The following is a 16,520-nucleotide window of genomic DNA, read 5'->3' on the forward strand; positions in this document are numbered from 1 at the left end:
GCACAAATAAGATGACCACCCTCTTTTCAAATGCTTTTGTTGCTCTGCACATACTTCTAACTTCCTGTAACAGTTGCCAGTAGAGAACGCAGCTTCTCCAATCTGAAGTTAATAAAAAAAACACATCTACGCTCCACAATGACACAGGAGATGCTGGTCGGCCTTGCAACCATCTCAATAGAGCATGAGCTGGCCCAGATTGTGGACCTTCAGGAAACAGTTCAAATCTTTGCAACCAAGAAGGCACAGAAAGCACCACTTTGATTATTCAAACAGATAAAAATGCCAGTGTTTGCTATGCAGACAAGAAAAGTTACATTTGCTGTTCAGGCGTTTGAAAGTTAAGTGTTACTTAAAATTTTTGAACAAGGCATTTTAAGTTGTTAGTTCTCCTTTACTGGGGTAGGTAGCAGAACAGTACCATGAGAGGAGTAGAACAGGAAGAAGGCAGAATTGAGAACTTTCAAAGTTTTGATCCAAGCGAGGGGGCATGGGGGTGTCATTTGAGCTCCCCGCCTCAGGTACCAAAATGTTGTGGGCTGGGCCCTGGTACCAAGGTATGTCTGGCACTATTTTTTTTGAAGAATGAAAGTCTTGAAGAACTCTTGGTACTAAAGAAGCTTGGAGCCTCAAAAGGTACTCCCCCAGGGAACTGAGCTCTCCAGAACAGTCTGTCTCTGAAGTGACCAATTTCTCTTTGAAGGAGGCTCTGTTAGGAGATCTAAACCACCTCCTCTTTGGAGCCTTCCACGCTCTTCTCCCATGATGTTCTGTGACCAGGATTCAGAGGTTGACAGGGCACTAAGGAGATGCCTACACTGCCAAAAAAAAGACCTGGCAGATGAAGATGCGGAGGGGTTAAGGGAAATAAACTTGGAAGAAATTGGGGAATAGGCAAAAGTGTCTTAGAAAGACCAGTAATTATGTACCACAGACATCTTAAATGGGATTGTGTGTCACTATGAAAACAGAATAAGTTTAGAAGAACAAACGCCTGGCAGAAGGAAAAGTGTGGGTCCCAGAGGGGAACTGGATTTCAAGTCCAAGACAGTTGAAAATGTATCACTGAAGGAGGGAACCAGAGATTGAATCAGAGACTAATAGGTCAGATGAATGAAACTTGAGCTTGGAGCCACAATGATGATTAGGCTTAGAGAGGAGCCATAAGCAACGCCAGTGAAACAGAGGGTAACCCTTGGCCTGAGGTTGAGGAGACAGCACTGTTGCAAAGAAATAATCTGCCACAGTACCTGTTGTGGATCCTCTCCCACTCTGAGGGCACTTTTTACTCATTCTACTAACTTTTACATAAGCTCTGATAGCCATCCTTCAGTAGCCCTACAATGGAAACAGGAAACAGAACCAGTAATAAAAGTTTGAACAGCACTACTGTTTCTGTGCAAAGCTTGTTGAGAAACACTAAAAAGGAAGTCTGTCAGATCACAATAATGCAGTATGCTGCATGACAGTTTTTACAGTTTCTTTCCCCAGTGCTAAAGGCATATCTGGATTAGTACTAGGCAAGGAAGGATCACCAAGTCCCACATTCAAGACTGGGCTCTGGAACACTACCCGTGCTGCCTTTCCCACTTCACCCCTGGGGTGAAGTGGGCAGGAGAGACACACTGCAGCTGGAAGAAAAAAAAAAAAAAGAAAAAGTGACCAAGTGTGCTCACTGATGGAGACAGTGAAGTGGGCCTGAAGTATCGTGCAATGGTCTGACCAACAGAGAATATAAGGACTTCCTAATGTTACACACACACACAAACCTGAATCATTGCAACTACATCTAACAGAACAATACCCAGCAGTAGATGTCTAAGAGAAAGCCACACATACCTCCACTAAGCTACAAACTGGTTCAGTGTGTGACTTAGATACTTACTCTGCCTTTGAAGCTGTTGTGCAGTTGGCCCTCTGCAAAAATATGAAACTGTAGAGGTTGGATGCTGAAAATAATGGCTGATTTCAACATAGTAACAGTCTCCTCCAGCCTTTCACCACAGGCAACCACTGCTAGATGCATCTTCTCAGCAGGCTGCGTTTTCATAAAATCATATCTAATGAAAAAATAGTAAAAATTAAATTGGCATTTTCCAAGAACAGATATAAAAAGTTACGTCTTCTTAAATGCATAATCTGATTAACAAAATATTCTTGCTCTAAATTGAAGTTAGGAAGTAAATATGGTATTTCTTTAACAAAAGATAAATTGGAACAGGACAGAAAAGATAGTACTGAGTTACATTTGTCTAGATTAAAGTTTAGTCTGACCTAGCCTCATATCCACAAAATTACACAGCAATACAGATACAAAATGTTAGCAACACTCACAAAAGGAAATAACCACGTTATTGGAAACTTTACATTACTATCCTTCATTTAAATTCACCTACTGAGTAATTCCATCAAAATAATTACATTAACAGAATATGATTACAGAGTTACAAGTGTCACGAAGTCAAAAATGCCACGATTAAGGTTGAGAGCGCAACCTTATATCTTATGTATATATTTTACAACGAAGTTCTTAGTCATATGCTCATTATATTCCTTTCTCATGGGATCCTACCTAATTTAATGCAGAGGCTGGACAATCTGCAGTAAATGAGACAGGACTCCAAAGACTGAACGAGGGTAAATATTTATAAGTCATTTAAAAACATTAATTTTCCACAGAGGAAAATTGCTGGATGACTTAAGCAGTTATACAGGGTACAGCTTTTTTCTGTTCTAAGAAGTTACTTTGAAATAAATGCTTCACACCTGCCTCATTCACCGTGCGCTGGATTAAACAAGAGTCTAGCAGAAAAGCAAGCATATAATAAACCATAACATAATGCATATATACAAGCAGATAGAATTAACATTGGGATTTCCTAATCTGGTAACCTTGATTTAGGAAGTGCCTAAAAATAGTATTTTTATAATAAAAGAAATGACATCTACATCTCTAGAGAAGATTCCATAATATGAAACTAGACAGAAAGAGCATATGGGGGTGAAATGCAAGAGAAGCAGAATTATAGGGAGAACAGGCTTTAACTGAAGTGATATTGCAGGAGAGAAGTGGTGGAAGCAGAGAGAAACACTGACTGGCCACATGTGGTTCAGAGCACAGATCCTCTCCAACCAGACCTCTTCCAGCTCTCTCTCTCCCAACTTCCACTCAGCACTCCACATCTTACTGAGCAACTACTATCGCCCGCCCATGCACCCACTTCCATGCCCGCTCAGGTTCTCCCTATCCCCAACTTGCTTCCATGTTGAACCCATGACCCTACAGCCCTGCTCCTCAATGTGTTTCCCTCCACCCAAATCTTTACTCTTCACCATGCTCCTCTACACCATTCGACTGTTAAGTATCGATTTATATATATAAGAGTTTAAAAGCTGAATATGGCAGGGAAGTACGGGACATGGGGGAAAGAATGCATCTCCCCACAGACCAGGACAAGAAGCCGGGTTGTACGGACTTGGATTTGGGGGGTTGGGGAGAGGATGGCAATAAAGAGATATATTTTTATTTACATAAACTGGAAAACTAATATATAAAAAAATCTGGTCAACTTCAAGTTAAGTCATTCAACAGTCCACCTATTCCCCACTAAGCAGATCTTTTTCTCAATTTCAGCTACCTCCCATTCATCATCCATAGCCTGTGCATCTCCATCCACATCCTGCATAACCAATATGCAGCTCTGACTATATTTATTGGTCATTAGAGGTCATGTGTTTTAATAATTAACTGTTTAGATAGAGTTAAAGTTGGGAGTATGTATAAGTAAGGTTAAAAAAATTACATGGATGTTGTAGTTATCCCGCAATGAAGGAAATTCAGAATTAAGCTTAAATTTACTTTAATGTGTTTGGATTACCTTAGGGAAATGCAGTTAGAGCACCTAAACCTTATTACCACTATGTAGTGAAGCAATGCAATAACCATATGATTAATGCATAAACGGTGTTTATGGTGCCAAATTAATCAATTTAATTTAATGACAAATTAGATTTTACCACCACCCCCACTGGACATCACTACAAGCCAGTTTTATAGAACTCTGAAGAGCATTATTCAACATGTGTGTGATGGTTCTTGGGATATCCAGAACTGAGAGTCACCTTGTTACTCCCTGCCTCTAGTGAGAGGAAGTCTCTCTTATCGTAGCTGGGTGTCAGCTCTCTGACCTGTCAGCCCTTCAGTCACTCAAGAGCTCTCCTCTGGGCTTATGCCAGCCTTTCCTTCACCTTGCAGGCTAACAGTAAGGTGCACCCTAACCTCCAAATCCCTTTGAATTGTTCCCATGTGACATCCAGCCCCCAACACTGGCTACTCTCAGAGATTCCAGATCTTCTGCACCCAAAGGTACATTATATCCTGTTTACCAATTTTACCTTAAACCACTGCTCCTGTAAGCCACACAGAAATTTAACTGGAAAAAAAGATAGTGGTGGAAACAAATGGTTGCAATACAAAACAAAATAATAAAAATGCAAAGCTGGCTCTACACTTAACAATTACCTATCCTATCTTAGTAGATTTCCACCTCCCCCACGCCAAAGTTCCAAGCTCACTGGTTTCTCAAGAACCAGGATCCAAACACACAAGAACCCCTTTGTGCCTGGGATTTTCCTCAGTGAATGGATCCAGAGTGCCTCCCCCAGTCTCGGTTATACTGAAAACAGTCTTTTGTTTCTATTCAAAAAGGTGAACGCCTGCCTTGTGGTAGCATTTCTTTTCTACCTTTAAGTGGTTTCAACTGTTGTTGTCTCAGTCTCTGATAGTTTTCCATGGACTGTGAAAAGGGTAAACAATAGAACCAAGCATTCATTACCGACTGACCTGGGAGGGGTAACAGCTCCATTTCACTTGAATGGGTCATCATAAAGACACATTACCTCCTGGTTACTAATTTCTACTCCAACTGCATAAAACATACTTTCAGTATAAACACATTATCCCTTAAATATTATCTGTACATACATCTCACAATGATTATGAGTTTTGACAAGTTATGAGTTTTCTACTGATATCTTACATGTTAAAGGATATTTATCCATAAAAAGTAAGACATGTTTGGTGGAGTGAGTTTGTCAGGTCTGAGGTGAGAGCTGTTTGTAAAGAACCGAGGATCCTTTGCAAAGGGTATCTGTGTCACACCATTCTAGAAAAGAAACTTTCAGTTATGAATCAATAGCAAAGAATTACTATTAATCTTACACACAAATTTCTTCAAAATTTAACCTGTGCATAAGATTTCCATGAGTTTTAACTACACAGGAAATTTGAAGAGTGACCTATTCTGCAACAAAAATTCTGACACAATACTAGATTTCTTCAAATGCCTTTTTTACAATTAATTCAAATTAATTCACATACAAAACCTCAGAAAATTCATTCTCTGGACAAAAAGTGGTGTATTGCAGGAAAAGACTATTTTTCATATATAACCAAGTAGTTGAATCCTGCACGAAGTGCAAAAAAACCCTCAATTCAACCTTAATTATAGAGCCACAAGTGCCCCCATAATAGAGGGCTGGTGGAAGACTGTCATAAACAACGTTCAGCATAGATCAGTACAAAACCAGATGAAGAACTAAGTGAATTAGATATGTTATATTGCAAATGGTGGCTGTGAGATGTTTTTCTGCAATGCTTAATAATGTTTTGTGAATGGATCATCTGAATTTTGTAGTAATTTTTTTCATAGCAATTACATAATTATAACCAAGTGCACTCATGTATTACACTTCTGGCCAGAGTTAAGGCTGCATGCTGTTTAAGAAGAGAGAGGAAGCATATGAATTATGGGTGGTGGAAGGGAGGTAGTTGATATTATGAAAGAACTGCTGAGTAGAATGTAGATGGGGTGTTGAAAGACTTAGCTGCTTAACTGAATGCTCTTTATGGTTTGCATTAGTGGGATATGTAGCCCAGAAACCTTAACTCAAATTTAAGTTCTGTGGCAGAGCTCTGACCTTGTCTCAGTGGGTCCCGCGCTTCCTATCAGAGTACGCTAGCCTCAGAGGCTCACTGTGACCCTCTACGTAGCCCTTTTCATTATAAGCCAGCAAGGAGGTTGGTGAGAGAACTCCCACAGTCTCCGTTGTCCCTACGGGTTTATTCCCAAACAGTTTAGCCTCCTGTCCTGTCAGGAGCCTGTCTTCCCCACCCAGGAAGTGTTTCTGTAGTAGCGAGTTGGGGGGAACCCGGGCCCGCCCTCTACTCTGGATTCCGGCCCAGGGACCCTAATGGTAGCAGCTGTTGGCAGCCAACCTTGCTCTGCCAGAGTTGCTACATTTCCCTGGGCCACTTCCCCATAGCTCTCCCGCTTCTCTCTCTCAACACTTTCTTCACCTTTACCTCAGGGCTCCCTTTCCAATGGTTGAGGGTGTCTTCATTACCCAGCCCTTCAGACACACTTCCTCTCCTCTGGCTTCCCTCAGCCTGACTGGAGTGAGCCTTTTTATAGTATCAGAGAGGCCTTAATTAGAGTCAGGTGTTCACATTGGCTTAACGGCTTCAACTAACTCTTTGCAGGCTAATTGGAGTCATGTGTCCACCCTAGCCTGCAGCAGCCCCTGCTCTGGTCAGTCAGGGAACAGAAAACTGCTTATCCAGTGGCCAGTATATCTGCCTTCTACTACTCTGCTGTACCCCACTGGCCTGGGTCTATCGCAGTTCTTATTCCCCCTCCCAAGTTTCTCTCCCTCCCCCCAGGGTAACAAAAGAAAAACCCAAAACACTGCTCAGGAATAAATTTTAACCATTCACAAATAATTATTTGACAAAGGAACTATTTTTTTAAATTTTAAACTTTTGACTTAGAATGCTTCCAAACCTATTCTTACTAGCTAACCAACAGAGGACAGTACGCAACATTAAATGTGAACTGAGGTGAAAAAGTATCTAGAGGCCCTGTGAAGACAACTAAACTACTGATTCCACTAGAGCAAATCAAAATTCACTGTATATAATCTCACCATAGTGTTTGACACCATACATAACATCTGATTAAAGGATCTCTCAGGGGTTCTCAAACTTTATTTAAAAGCCATATTTCATTAGACATTTGTAAAGCACCTCCTGCTACCCTCATTCCACCATACAGACCTGGTCCCTTCCCATTTGTGATCTCGGAACTGGATGGACAGGACAAATGCCTATTGGGGGAGCTGATATATGTTTCTTCTACCACAATATCTTGCAGAGGCCAGAACAGGACCTGAAGAAGGGGCTTAAGCAGCCACCACAGTGCACGAGATCAGGCCAGCCCCCTGGAAAGAAGGTATGAACAGATCTCCTCTCCCTGCCTTCCAGCAATTGTGGGTTCTGGCAGAGTCACCCAGCCCACCAGAGGGTCAGGAGCATATGCACCAGCCTCTGGGGAGCACAGGGCATCAAGCACCAGCCAATGAGGAACAGAAATAGGAACTGCCAGGATGCCCCTTCCCAGCTTGGAGCCTGCTCCCGCCCCACCACCACAAGTGTCAGTTGCTCCCCTAGCTCCACCTCCTATCCATCCCCCTGCCCCAGCACATAATTAGCTGTAGCTGCTACAGAAATTACATACATGGGAAAACAGCATTAGAAATATATTTTAGATGCATAAATTCAATTGTTTTAATGAAGTTTGTCAGCAATAAATACAGAGGAAAACACAAAGAATCTGTCTACGATATTATCCATTCTCAACAATCCTCCAAAAATGAGAGCTACATTTCAAAATGAAAAATAATATGCTCTTTAGTGCTTAATCTTTAATCCAGTCTATGCCATTAAGGCATGTATTTAATTAAGGACAGTTACGCACAAAGCTGCCTTCAAGTTATCAAAAGCTGCTTTGCAAACATGTTAACTTTTTACAATCAGGCCAAAACACATTAATATGTACAGTTCCAAGTCCTATATAATGAAATAAAATGTTACTCATAATAAAAAGAATTCATACTAAAAGAACTGGTGAACTTCTAGCCTTTAAAACAACTGATCATTACCCTGTCCTGCTCCGCTTTAAATCATGCTTTTTGCTTAAAGTGGTGCTAAAAACTTCTAAATCCTAAAATTTTCACCAATAAAGTTTTAAAGTTAATTAAGCTTCATAACTGGGTGTGGACCATGCTTTTCTCTCAACAAGAGAGAGTTCTTATTATAAGATTCAAGGGATGATAACATCCAGCAACTCTGGAATAGAGCTGGATGAAATATTTCAGATGAAACTTTTCCCTGAAATCTGCAGATTTGGAGAGAGAAACATTTCCATGAATGTCTGTCAATTTTGCAAATTGTTTCGGTCAAAATGCAAAAAGAAAGCATTTCCAAAATATCAAACTGAACCATTTTGACATCATCAAAACAAAACATTGTTTTCAAGCTACATTCAAAAGGGGATTTAGGCACTATTCACATAACCAGTAGTGCCATTCCCTTTACCCACTCTTTTATACCCAATATCCAGGGCACTTACCTGGAATGTGAGAGACCCAGATTTGAATCCCTGCTCTAGTTCAGGGACTTGAACCCAGTCCTCCCCTCTCCCAGGCGAGGGACCTACCTAACCACCAGGTATATTCTGGTATGGGTCTCTTTTATCCTGTCCTGTTGAAACTGTACCACTTTGTATCAAATACTTGAATGGTCACTGGTCCAGAGAGAGTAAGAACGACACTATTCCCTTGATGGATAAGGGTAGATATAGATGGCTTGGGTTGTCATTTAGCAAGTTCTGTACCACAGACACTCTAGTTGTCTGCCAAAGAACCACAATGACCTGCATGGACAGAGCAAAGACAGATGTACATTATATATAGGGATGTTGGGATGTTATGTTAATTGAATACATATGCTCTTTCCACAAGTCTTTTCATCCATGTCAAGTATCCCACAACACTTTGAAAAGCTGAAGTTAGCTTTGCCATTTGAAAATAGGAAATTTGTCTAAGCAAAGATGCATGAATACTTTGTACCAAGTACAATGTTGACCAATATATGCTTGGCCATTGTATACATCAATATGTATTATTCACACCACATATATTAATATGCATTAGACACGCAGTATTAATATAATATTATATTGCATACATATTTCTAGGAGTTACATGGCCTGAACTGGCCTATGTCTTTCTATAATTCTGGTCACTTATGCTAAGTCAGCTTTGGCATTAGAAAATAAGAAATGTATCAAACCCAAAATATATTAATGTTCTGCCCGATACAAGTAGGAGAACCACCTTCCTGGACCATACCTGCAACACTTAGCGAGTACTTTCATGGTTCATGAACACTTGGAATGTAGTTTTAAAACAAGAGAAAATATAGGTAGATACGAAGGACAAAGCGGACACAAACTAGTGAGTTAAATTTAAAACTTTAAGTAACATATGGGGCTTTTAGCTTGTAAACAACCACAATATGAACAACCCACAATATGGGTTTGAGGACGTATCTTTGAAGCACACCTTCTGAGTAAGGTGAATACACAGTGAGAAGAATTCTTTCCCAGAAGGAGGGTATGTACGTCTCCTCTTTGTATTGTACTGTTTTGTCTTTAGGTAAAAAGTTTGGCTAAACTTAGTTAACTGGCCTCAAATATTCTTAATAGTGAAACAAGGGTTGTCAAGCAATTGGCTACCCTTTTAATCAATAGATATGCTCTAAAAATCTAAAATTGTAATGTTCCTCAAAGTCTATATTCTTTTCTCCAACTTCCTACCCTCTCCCACAAGAGAACACAGTCTCGTATAATGGCTTTGCACTATACAGATCTAAGTGGCAACAAATCAGGAACCTGCTCAGTACAGAAGTTTTACATGTTTGCATAATATTTATGGTTCAGAGATGGAGAGTGTCTCTATGGTTATAAGTTTTAATGTTCAATTAATCAAGTACAGCAAGGGTTCACTATTATAAATGTTTTCTAATAAAAGAAAACTGGATTGGCCCAGTGCCCACGTAAATGAGCTTGACACAGCTACAAAACTTGGATCCAGCCACACTGAGTCACATGTTTTGGGACTATCCCAAGACATAATCCGTTTGATTAAATGTAAATAGGAGGATTAATCGGATTAAAAATTACTTCCCAGACCTGTATTTTGGAATATATCCCATCATCCTGGAAACTCTCCAGTTCCCAGAAAGCTTGGTTCTCTATAGTATTGCTTATAACCAAACGACTTGCTTAGATGAAAGAGCACATTGCCCCCAGGGATGGAAGTTTGTCACAGCAACTCACCTAATCTAGCAACTAAAGAACAGATAACGTTTCAGAGACGACACCACAGACAAATTTGAAAAGATTGAATCTAATTTTTTTTTTTTTAGAAACCTTTCATTAATTCCTACCAGACAGAAGAGATGTTCTCTCCTTTTCCCTTCCTACCCCCACTTTGTCTCCTTTCCCTCCTCCCTCTCATTCCCTTATCTTTCGATCTCGGGTCTATTGTTCTCCCCTTATTTGGGGGGAAATTTTTCGATCAAATATAAATAAAAACCTGTGTCCAGTCTTGCACACTTCAAGACAGCAGGTTTTGGGGGGAAATGCATTGTGTTGCTCTAGAACAGGGGTAGGCAACCTGCGGCACGTGTGCTGATTTTCAGTAGCACTCACACTGCCCGATCCGGCCACTGGTCCGGGGGCCTCTGCATTTTAATTTAATTTTAAATGAAGCTTCTTAAACATTTTAAAATCCTTATTTACTTTACATACAACAATAGTTTAGTTATATATTATAGACTTATAGAAAGAGACCTTCTAAAAACATTAAAATGTATTACTGGCACGTGAAAACTTAAATTAGAGTGAATAAAATGAAGACTCGGCACACCACTTCTGAAAGGTTGCCGACCCCTGCTCTAGAATAAGCTCTATGATATAGACATTACGTTAACAGGATTTAAACAAAGTCCTGTCCAGCCCTCTGTGGCCAAGAACGATTGCTGTGACAGGGGTCTTGACAGAGGGAAGGGAAGAGGCAGACAGTAATATATGCTCTAAGGTTGCTGACAACTGCAGAAAGGTATTCAAAGCTTAAAAGTGTTGGAACTAAAACCAAAAAAAAAAAACCTCACCCTGTGAGGTAGCAGATTCTCCAAGATGGTGTCTCTGTGGGTGCTCCACTTCCAGTTTTGGTGCATCACTGGGGCTTTGATCAAAGAATTTTAGTAGCAGTGCTTGTCTAGGTCATGCATGCACTCTCCGTGTCTCAGACCCCCCTCAGTTCCTACTCCACCACCAAGTCCATAGATTAAACTCTGAAATAAAGAGGGGAAAGAGTGGTTAATAGAGCACCCAGAGGACACCATCTTGAAGAACTTCAGTTACTGCACAGGGTGAGTAATCTTCATTTCTTCAAAGTGTGTCTCTGTGGGTGCCCCATTTCAGGTGACTGTTGAACAGTGCCCCTCAGTAGATGGAAGGGGCTTCGGAGTTGCATGGGTAACTGATGATAGTACAGTAAGTTCTACCAATGCATCTGATCTTGATCTATCGCATAGTGTTTTGTAAACATGTTGGTAGATGCCCAGGTGGCTACTTTACATAGGTTCATGATAGATATATTGTTGAGAAAAGCTACTGAGGTTGATAATGACTTGGTAGATTGGGTTTTGATGCATCCAGAAATCCATTTGGACAGTCTCTGCTTGTAAATAGTGGAACCTTTAGATCATTCTGAAGTTGAAATAAAAAGTCTCTGACTTTCTGAAGGTCTTGGTTATCTCAAGGTAGAATGCTAGTGTGTGTCTGATGTCCAGGGTATGTAATATTCAGTCCTGTTTGCTCCTATGAGGTTTGGGGAAAAATGAGGGAAGATGGATTGGTTGGTTCAAGTGGAAAGAGGAGGGTACTTTAGATAAAAATTCAGGGTGAAATCTTAAGGTGACTTTATCTTTGAAAAAGATGGTATATCGTGGGTGCGCCATGAGGGCTCCTAACTCTCCCACTCGTCAGGCGGACGTGATAGCCACTAAGAATGCCACCTTCGTTGACAGATGTGTTAGAGAGCATATTGCTAATGGTTTGAATGGGGCCAGGTAAGGCAGTCGTAGCACCAAGTTCAAGTCCCAAGATGGGCTAGGTACTTGTATTTCAGGGTAGACATTTCTGATACCCCTAAGAAAGTGTTTGGTGGTAGAATGAGCAAATATCAATATCCTGTCCACCTTGTGGCAAAAAGCAGTAATAGTGGTGAGGTGTATTCCAAGCAAGCTAAGGAACAGACTGGAGTTCTTTAGTTCTAGCATGTATTCTAAAATCATTGGCAAGGGGGCGGTAATAGGTCGGGTTCATTTGTTTTGACACCAGATGGCAAATCTCTTACCTGCATAAATGGAAGTATTCCGTGTGGTTGTCCTCCTACTGTTTCTTAATATGTCCTTCACCTGTGCAGAGCAGGTCAGTTTGTGATGCTGGAGCCATGCTCCTAGGTGAAGTCTCTCCAGGTTTAGATGGTAAACCTGTCCGGCATCTTGCAAGAGAAGATTCAGCAAGAGTGTGCAGTGCACGTACTGCCATCCTCAATAGGTATGCTTTCCAAGTTTGTCTGGGCCACGTGAGGGCTATCAGGATGACTTTGGACTTGCCGTCTCTTATTTTGTGTAGTACCCTCAATAGCAGTGGGATTGGTGGAAACATGTACAGCAGAAACGTATCCCAGTTGAAGAGAAAGGGAGTCCAACCCTGCTCTTGAGCAGAATTGCAGACATTTGCAATTCGGGAGGTGGCAAAGAGGTCTATGGATGGGTGTCACCAATGTTTCAATATGCTCTGCACGACCGCGCTGTTTAGCTCTCACTTCTGGTCCTGCCAGAATTCCCTACTCAATGTATTCGCTGTGGTGTTTTGACGTCCTGGAAGATACAAGGCTGACATTTTGACCAGTTCCATAGTTTCATGACTTCAGTGCATAGGGAGTGTGACCTTTCTCCTCCCTTTCAGTTTATATAAATCATGCAGGCAGTGTTGTCCATCATTACTCATATAGTCTCGTTCCTGATCAATGGCAGGAAGTGCAAGCATGCATTGCAAACTGTGCACAGTTCCAGGAGATTTATGTGCAACAGTGTCTTGGTGGGAGACCACCTACCCTGAATTGTGTGGTGCTGTATATAGGCTCCCCAGCCTATCAAGGCATCCGTTGTGAGAATCACTGAAGGTGGAGTCTGTGTGAAAGGGACTCCCACGCACACATTGTTGGGCTGTGTTCACCAATGTAGCAAGTCTTTGACTTTGAGCGGCATTACGAGGCATTTGTTTAGGCTGTGTTTGTATGGTATGTAGAGGGTTATTAGCCAGTCCTGAAGGCAGCATATGTGAAGATGCGTGTGACGTACCCTAAGTTTCCTGTAAGCTGCACGGCCTCGCAGCAGCCGATTTAGCGTCATGCAGGTGCTCAGGGAACCTGCCCGGGAACGCCCCTCTCCCAGCCCCAACCTAGCCCGGCCTTCAACCTACCATGGCGGGGGCGGCCCCCCGGCCCCGACTATGCCACAGCCCGGACCTGCCGTGGCCAGGGCACCCCTATCCCAGCCAGAACCCAGCCGTGGCTGGGGCGGCCCAGACCTGTCGTGGGGTGCCCCTTCCTGAACCCAGCCCTGGACAGACCTGCGGAAGCCAGAGGAGGGGCACCGGTCCTGTGGCCCCAGCCCCAGAGCTGCCGCGGTGAGGAGAGGTGCCTCTCCCCTGCAGCCCAGATGCTGCTGGGGGGAGTCCTCATGCCCTGCTGTAACCCCGGAGCACCCTGCTCCACCCCAAACCCCTCATCCCCAGCCCCACTTCAGAACCCCTGGGAATCAAGACTGAGGGGAAAAACAACTGAGAAGAGTTGGCAGTTTTTCAAAGGGACACTATTAAGGGCCCAAAAGCAAGCTATTCCACTGCGTAGGAAAGATAGAAAATGTGGTAAAAGACCACCTTGGCTTAACCACGAGATCTTGCATGATCTAAAAAATAAAAAGGATTCATAACAAAATGGAAACTAGGACAGATTACAAAGGATGAATATAGGTAAACAACACAGGAATGCAGGAGCAAGATTAGAAAGGCAAAGGCACAAAATGAGCTCAAACTAGCTACAGAAATAAAGGGAAACAAGAAGACTTTTTATCAATACATTTGAAACAAGAGGAAGATCAAAGACAAGGTAGGCCCACTGCTCAGTGAAGAGGGAGAAACAGTAACAGGAAACTTGGAAATGGCAGAGATGCCTAATGACTACTTTGTTTCGGTCTTCACCGAGAAGTCTGAAGGAATACCTAACATAGTGAATGCTAATGGGAAGGGGGTAGGTTTAGCAGATAAAATAAAAAAGAACAAGTTAAAAATCACTTAGAAAAGTTAGATGCCTGCAAGTCACCAGGGCCTGATGAAATGCATCCTAGAATACTCACGGAGCTAATAGAGGAGGTATCTGAGCCTCTAGCTATTATCTTTGGAAAATCATGGGAGACAGGAGAGATTCCAGAAGACTGGAAAAGGATAAATATAGTGCCCATCTATAAAAAGGGAAATAAAAACAACCCAGGAAACTACAGACCAGTTAGTTTAACTTCTGTGCCAGGGAAGATAATGGAGCAAGTAATTAAGGAAATCATCTGCAAACACTTGGAAGGTGGTAAGGTGATAGGGAACAGCCAGCATGGATTTGTAAAGAACAAATCATGTCAAACCAATCTGATAGCTTTCTTTGATAGGATAATGAGTCTTGTGGATAAGGGAGAAGCTGTGGATGTGGTATACCTAGACTTTAGTAAGGCATTTGATACGGTCTTGCATGATATTCTTATCAATAAACTAGGTAAATACAATTTAGATGGAACTACTATAAGGTGGGTGCATAACTGGCTGGATAACCGTACTCAGAGTTGTTAATAGTTCCCAATCCTGCTAGAAAGGCATAACAAGTGGGGTTCCGCAGGGGTCTGTTTTGGGACCGGCTCTGTCCAATATCTTCATTAACGACTTAGATATTGGCACAGAAAGTACGCTTATTAAGTTTGCAGATGATATCAAACTGGGAAGGATTGCAACTGCTTTGGAGGACAGGGTCATAATTCAAAATGATCTGGACAAATTGGAGAAATGGTCTGAGGTAAACAGGATGAAGTTTAACAAAGACAAATGCAAAGTGCTCCACTTAGGAAGGAAAAATCAGTTTCACACATATAGAATGGGAAGAGACTGTCTAGGAAGGAGTACAGCAGAAAGGGATCTAGGAGTTATAGTGGACCACAAGCTAAATATGAGACAACAGTGTGATGTTGTTGCAAAAAAAGCAAACATGATTCTGGGATGTATTAACAGGTGTGTTGTGAGTAAGACACAAGAAGTCATTCTTCTGCTCTACTCTGCTCTGGTTAGGCCTCAACTGGAGTATTGTGCCCACTTCTGGGCACCGCATTTCAAGAAAGATGTGGAGAAATTGGAGAGGGTCCAGAGAAGAGCAACAAGAATGATTAAAGGTCTTGAGAACATGACCTATGAAGGAAGGCTGAAAGAACTGAGTTTGTTTAGTTTGGAAAAGAGAAGACTGAGAGGGGATATGATAGCAGTTTTCAGGTATCTTAAAAGGTGTCATAAGGAGGAGGGAGAAAACTTGTTCACCTTAGCCTCTAAGAAGCAATGGGCTTAAACTGCAGCGGGGGGGGGGGGGGGGTTAGGTTGGACATTAGGAAAAAGTTCCTGTCAGGCTGGTTAAACACTGGAATAAACTGCCTAGGGAGGTTGTGGAATCTCCATCTCTGGAGATATTTAAGAGTAGGTTAGATAAATGTCTATGAGGGATGGTCTAGACAGTTTTTGGTCCTGCCATGAGGGCAGGGGACTGGACTCTATGACCTCTCGAGATCCCTTCCAGTCCTAGAATCTATGAATCTAAACCCACATCCCCAGCTGGAGCCCTCCCCCACCCCAACCGTCTTCCCCAGCCCTGAGCCCCTCATTCCCAGCCCCACCCCAAAGCCCACACACCCATCCAGAGTTCTCACACCCCTGCATCCCAACCCTCTGCCCCAGCCCTGATCCCCCTCCCACACTCCAAACTCCTCTGCCCTACCCCCACCACATGAATTTTGTTATGTGCACCGATATCCAGGTGATGTGTCACACATCACTTCCATATTGGTGCATATAACAAAATTAATTCCACACATGGGTGGGAAAAATGACCAGTGTTCCCTCTAATACCATGAATGTGCTTGCTGCCATCTGGCCTAATAGTTGGAGGCAGATCTGTGCCGATATCTGTGGGCTGTTCAGTACGGTATCCGATTGACTATAGGGAGATATCTGGTCAGTGGTAATGACGCTTCGGCCTCTTTTGCATCGAGATTCTTCCTGATGAAGTCCACTTTCTGCACGGGTGTCAGCATTGATTTTTGTACATTGAGTTGTAGTCTCATCTGCAAAAAGAGGATGCTTGTCATGTGTATAGTGTCTATGGCATCTGCTCAGGTGGGTGCTTCTAAAAGGCAATCATCCAGATAGGGAAAAATTGCCACTCCCTATTTGTGGAGGTGT

The 16,520-nt window shown here is 42.2% G+C and overlaps 1 protein-coding gene across 3 annotated transcripts in view; it reads right to left on the minus strand.

Annotated features, from left to right (window-relative positions):
* GXYLT1 (glucoside xylosyltransferase 1) overlaps positions 1-16,520 on the minus strand; it is a 78,975-nt gene that overhangs the window by 37,069 nt on the left and 25,386 nt on the right. For all 3 annotated transcript variants that reach the window (XM_005297928.5, XM_024100598.3, XM_042859228.2), the window contains one exon: positions 1,886-2,060. In XM_005297928.5, coding sequence (XP_005297985.2) covers positions 1,886-2,060 — 175 coding nt within the window. The remainder of the gene's footprint in view (positions 1-1,885; positions 2,061-16,520) is intronic.

This window comes from Chrysemys picta, chromosome 1 (genome assembly GCF_011386835.1).
Source record: "Chrysemys picta bellii isolate R12L10 chromosome 1, ASM1138683v2, whole genome shotgun sequence".
In the NCBI taxonomy this organism is placed as follows: domain Eukaryota; kingdom Metazoa; phylum Chordata; order Testudines; family Emydidae; genus Chrysemys; species Chrysemys picta.